Source organism: Notothenia coriiceps, unplaced genomic scaffold (genome assembly GCF_000735185.1).
Source record: "Notothenia coriiceps isolate Sejong01 unplaced genomic scaffold, NC01 NC01_scaffold00037432, whole genome shotgun sequence".
NCBI classification, from domain to species: domain Eukaryota; kingdom Metazoa; phylum Chordata; class Actinopteri; order Perciformes; family Nototheniidae; genus Notothenia; species Notothenia coriiceps.
The window spans coordinates 80,835-86,834 of NW_011370133.1; the positions used below are offsets into that span (position 1 = coordinate 80,835).

General features: G+C 42.1%; 1 protein-coding gene across 3 annotated transcripts in view; it reads right to left on the reverse strand.

The window, feature by feature from the left end:
- Nucleotides 1-4,411, reverse strand: part of nos1 (nitric oxide synthase 1 (neuronal)) — a 41,612-nt gene extending 37,201 nt beyond the window's left edge. For all 3 annotated transcript variants that reach the window (XM_010796985.1, XM_010796984.1, XM_010796986.1), the window contains exons 1-2: nt 4,127-4,411; nt 615-1,376 (exon numbers count right to left, since the gene is read on the reverse strand). In XM_010796985.1, coding sequence (XP_010795287.1) covers nt 615-1,303 — 689 coding nt within the window. In that variant the 5' untranslated portion in view covers nt 1,304-1,376; nt 4,127-4,411. The remainder of the gene's footprint in view (nt 1-614; nt 1,377-4,126) is intronic.
- Nucleotides 4,412-6,000: the final 1,589 nt, after the last annotated feature.

The window sequence follows — 6,000 nt, forward strand, 5'->3', positions numbered from 1 at the left end:
GGACCAGGTGTACACTCAGCTAATAACCACCTTGTTGATGAGTTCTTGATCTAAATTGTGATTCTTATCCTCCCTAGCCTCTGACACCAACCTGCAATGTGAAAGGGACCAAGCACAAAGACATTCTTAAGGAATACTTAACACAGAAAATGACCATGTGTATATCAATTACTTACTAGGTGTTACCACGAAACTTTGTTTTTCTCGCATGCCTCCACGATGAAGGAAGAGTCAAACATTTGAGAAAAGTCTTGATGAACTGAAATAAATGGGAGACATTTCTAAGACAGCCAAATGCATGTTGGACTAGCATGGGCAAGTAGTGTTTCATATAGTAATTAATTAATAATGAATTTGTTAAGGAAGTTGTTAGCGTATGACTGGATAACTGAGACTGCATACATTTATCTAAAGTTTACAAACGATCCCCATTTATTTCATTTAAGACTTTTCTCAGTTTGTTGTTCCTTCGTTCACCGTAGAAGCCTGCAAGACATAGTGCTTGCAAGAATATAAGGTTAAACAGGGCAGTAGTTGATATTCGCATGTCATTTCATAGGTGAGGTATTCCTTTAACTGAGGGATCAATGAGGTAGCATCACATCACATATTACCTGGCCACTTGAATCTGGTTATCTCTTCTCCCCACGTTCCTCTGGCCTTCTCCATTGATCTCCCTTTTGCTGTTTTTGATGAGGCGCAGCACGGGTTCGATCTCCTTCAGGAGCTCGTTGTTCTCCTCCATCCCGTTGCACAGGAGCGCCCCGCGGCTCAGCAGGGGGTCCTGGGGGATGGACTGGGTGATGGAGGGAGTAGACAGGTTCTCAATGGCCCTCAGCTGGGGGTCCTTGTTGACCTGCTGCTGCTGCCCAGGGCTGAAGGGGCTCAGAGGGGAGCAGTGCTCGTAGGACTTGGAGGGTGGGAAGGCGGGACGTGTGACCCTCACTGTGCGTTGGCGGCCATCTCCGGATAGGGTGGTCTCCAGGTGGGTGGTGAAGCCCTCAGGCCCGCGGAGGATCAGCACGGCGTGGCTCTCGATCATCACGTTCTTCAGCGTCTCCAGGGCCCGCTCGTAGGACAGCTCCACCAGGGGCTTGTTGTTGACCGCCAAAACGATGTCGCCCACCTGCACCAGGCCGCACTCCTCTGCCGCCCCCCCACGGATCAGGTCCGACACAATGACAGGCGGCTTGGACACCCTCTGCTTCACCAGGAAGCCCAGCCCACCGACCTTCCTCTTGAAAAGACGCACTGAGATGATGTTGGGCTGCAGCTGGCACACTGTGGGCTCTGACTCCTGCATGGTGCCCGTGTGTGTGTGTGTGATCGCCCGTGTGTGTTTGAGTCTGGGTATATGTGTGTCCCCAGGGATGTGTCTGAAAAGCAACAGAAGGAGGAGAGGAAATAGAAGTTCTATTAGTTTTAGTCGAAATTACCTTTGCTGCATGATTTGTTTACAGTGTGTTGATAAGTCAAAGCGGGTATATGAGTCACTCAAGGAGAGTGTAATATGATAGGGATCATTAAGTGCTATTGAGCTACTAATACAAATGTGGTCACACACATCAAAGTCTATGATCCTATCTGCTGGTACTTCTGTGATCATCAATACTGTCATTACAGTGGCCAAACATGTACCAAACTGTAAGACTCCAAAGATAAATATTGATCAAATTAGAGAAGTGAGCAACTGCAGTCTCTTTTTTCCAATGATGAAAAGTACACACACACACACACACACACACACACACACACACACACACACACACACACACACACACACACACACACACACACACACTATTTATATGTTATGCTCCTTATCACCTCTATGCCACTGAATTTGAATGAACGGAAATATTGCACCTTTAACTCTGCTATGTTTATTTAACAGCTAGTTACGGCATATTACATTTGAAATGGGAAACACATGATCAGTGATAAATACTGTATGATGGATTATTATAGATTAAACCACCAGACAGTGTATTTAACGGTTAACATGTTAACCCATCAAATGTTATCATCGTATAGGTGCAGACAGCATAATGACAGATTTTTCTTTCAGATAGTATTTTGCTGCGGGTACAGGACTTTTAACTTTAATGAATAATTGTACAAAGTTTGATAATTATACTTTCCTACTCCACCGCCAAGATAATCGTTTTTGTTTCCCACAAAGTTGAGAGGCCTTTGAAACTATACTAACTTTACTTATGGTGTTTATAAAGAAAGTATCTCCTCAAATATTGAGAATAAACAGGGCTAATTTCCTCTAATAAACACTACAAGTGCACTCCTAAGAAATGCCAACACTTCAGCCTCTTCTGGTATTAATGCACTGCCACATGCACATTATGTTCGCTCGTGTCTTTGCATAATCTTAACTTTTGAGCCAAACAAGAAGGCATGCGACTAAAGCCGGTCCCTCCGCTCCTCGAGCCACATTACGTCCCCTCGTGCCTCATTGTTCCTGCTCTCAAAATTAACTCAAGAAACAAAAAGAAGCCTCTTCCCTCATACAAGCACTGCCAGACGCTAATAAAGCTTTCTACCTCCTTTGAAGTCGTATCATCTGGCGGCGTGGGTGGAGTCGCGTGGAATGTAAAGTACGTCAAAAAATGTACGCGTGCTACGCAGTCAGTAAATGAGGGCAGGCACGCGCCATATAGAGGGAACAATTCAGCACCAAGGTCAGCGCTCCGACTTCACAGCTGCCTGTGAACGCTGCCACTTTTTGTTTTCTCTACACCTCTGGATCAGTTCTCAAAGGTTGTTTTTTGTACTTATTCCAACAGTAGAGGTAATGGCTATGAGTCTCTGTGATAAAAATACAACTTCCACACACGAAAAGGTTCATATTCTTGCCTTAAGTAAAATAAAAAGTAATTCAACCAAATGAACTCAAACATTGACCTGGTCAGGTCAGGGCTTTGGTTAACAGTTTGTGGCTTTAAAGTGGAAAAAGTGGCGCAGGTTAATAAGAACTGTCCTGGGGCACGGGAATAACTTCAGCAGGCGGGCCTTTAATCTTCACTCTTTGTAGCTGCCCCCTACGAAGATCAGAAATTGCCAATAATGGAGGTGAATATATTGATGGAAATGTGCTCTGAATAAACATTAACTTTCTTTTTTTCAGAATGCTGCTGCGTCTGGCTTGGGGAGGTAGATTCTCTATTAATATTTATTAAAAATAGATGTTACAGGTGAGACCATTTCCCACCTGATTCAGGGTTATATGATCTGATGATTATTCTCCGTCTATTCTACATAAACTCTGGTAGCTTTCCAGTTATTAAAAGTGAATTCCAGGTTTGTTTCTCTGTAAATACTAAGGGATTTCCCCCCGTTGTAAGGTTTTTGCTTTTGATATGGCGTTTTTCTGTAGTGGGGGCATGAGCTTAATTTGTATACTTTATATTGTTTACACGGCGACCTTTCCTAAATAAATATGAGTTTAATTGTTTGGGATCCCACAGTCAGGTTGGCTTAGTTTTTGTTCATTAACATCATAAATTACTATACAGCAATTCAGGTTTCAAATCCATGCATCAGTTAACATGTCATCTGATAAACCTGATGGTGCTACAATTTGGTAATATTTCCCAAAAACAACAAATCCTTCCCCTGGTATTTCTGATGTCACAATAACTCCAAACGCATCCTACAAGCAGCTACAGAACTGCGTACTGCTACAATCCCAACATGCTAAGAAAACATGATATAAATCTCCTTTAAAACATAAAAAAAATATTTTAATATAAAAACACATTTTCGGATAAACATGGAAGAAAGAGTCATTCAAATGCATCTGATTTCATTCCCTCCTCAATGCAATCCGCGAAAAAGCACGAGATGTTCCCATCTAGCGTTAATTTAAGAGCAACAAGTTCAGTCGACACTTGTTTGACAAAAATACGAAAAAACACTGAACTAAAAAGGCTTCAAACTTCTATATTTGATGAGGCGAAGATATTTCTCAAAATAAATGCATCCTTTCTTAGCCGCAGGTCCGCACATTAGTGGACGTTCCATCTTTCCATTATAGCTTTCTACAGCCAGGGGAATGCGCAACCACAGAAAGAATAAATAAAGGGAGCACGGGTAAATAAATCCAACTACTCACCCCTGAGAACAGAGTCACTCTCACAACGACCCGCTGCAGTGAACTTGGATAAAACTCCTGCGCGTCTCTTCCTCAGCAGCAGCCGCACAGGTCTGTCATCCAACAATGTCTCCAAGTCACTTCGATGCGCTCTGCCTCTCTAGAGACGAGGCATGCTTGTGCCTTTCTGCGCACCGGGGCGCCTTATAAACGCGGAGCAACGGGAGACACGGTGACGCGCAGGGAGAGAGCCGTGCGCGGGCATTCAAATGAACTGTGGGTGGGTTTAGTTAGGTCGGCTATCGTCATCACTCAGCATGCAACACCCGACCCTCTTCACATACTCTGTCCCATTAGATCCTTCAGAGGGAGGGAAGGAGAAGGCAAGGCGTGTCACACCAACATGCAGCATTTTGACTGTTAACCTTTTTGAACTTGCAATAAAGTCACATTAGTCAGTTGGGGGTGAGGTTTTGAGCATTGCAAAAACGTTTCGTACAGGGCAGAAGTTTGAACTGCAACGCTGGGATTAAACAACCTGTCGCAATCTGTCTGTGTTTTGTCTTGTCTCTGTCTTTTGGTTTCCTGTCTGTGTGTTCCCTCATGTCTGATTAACCGATTGTGTTCACCTTGTGCCCTGTGTTTTCTCTTCCCTCCTCACCTGTGTCTTGTTTGTTTGATTAGTCCTGTGTGCATTTAGGTTCTGTTTTTTCTGTTAGTCTTTGTGAGATCCTTGTTTGTCTTTGACTGTGTTCACGGGGAAGAGTTATGTATGTTATTTAGCCTTGAAATAAAGGTATTTTCCGTTTATTCTGCATTTGGGTGCTGCCGGCTTCACTCAACCCTTATTTATGTTGATTTGGCATGTATGGCAATAATCCATTAATATCCAATTGTATATGGGCACCATGCAGATCAATGAGCACCAGTAGACCAACAGTGCAGAGACGCTAAACACTTTTCTAGAGATGTTATTCATTATATTTAGCCTTCATCCAGCCCAGAGAGAATCCCATTGAGAGCCCTTTGAAAAAGTGCAGATTAAAAGAAACTGTAAATGAGACCATAGCTATAAAAAAAAACAGCATTTATTGAGGATTTACCTTTACACGGTTTTTAAATTTTACCCTTAGGGAATCAATTTTTAGATAACTATGCGGGGAGCTTCAAATAGACGGAGGAAAGCTCTTCAGCTCACTAAATGCACTCAATCGAAACAAATTTAAAAAAGGGGACTACCAGCTTTTTAAGAAATGTAATGAAACTGTAATGAAACTGCTATGAATGAAGGTTGCTATGAAAAAATTTATATGAACATGGTTTCAATGAGGAACAAAATGACCAATACAAAGGTGCATATTCAAAGGTTTAATGTTTAATCCACCTTTATTAACAGACAGGAAGGATGAGGGTAACCATTCTTCCTTATATTTCCAAGTATCGGGATACATTTTTGTGTAAGATTTGTTTCAAAGGTCCTACAATTCCCCAGGGGTCACACACAACCCTTGTCAAACAGAAGACACATGATACTGTTATATATATATCCAGTAAGAACTCAGTGTAACGCACACCTGTTCCTAACCACATACAGGTTGTGTCTGTTCTGACTTTTCAGATACACCGCAAGATTATTATCTGTGTGAAAAAAACAATAAAAGCACAGTCATCCTGTACACTGCAAAACTTTTTTTGAGATGACCCTCAAAAGCTGTAAGTCAGCTAACCTGATGACCTTACAATCCATTTGCAGAATACTCCCTTTTGTAACAAGTTTTTAAAATATCGCACATGTATTTTTGATGCATGCTTGAGGAGGTCATATCCCGGGTCAATGTAAAGAGCAACTTTGAAAGAAACAAACATAATAATGAATATATTTAATTTAGACAAAT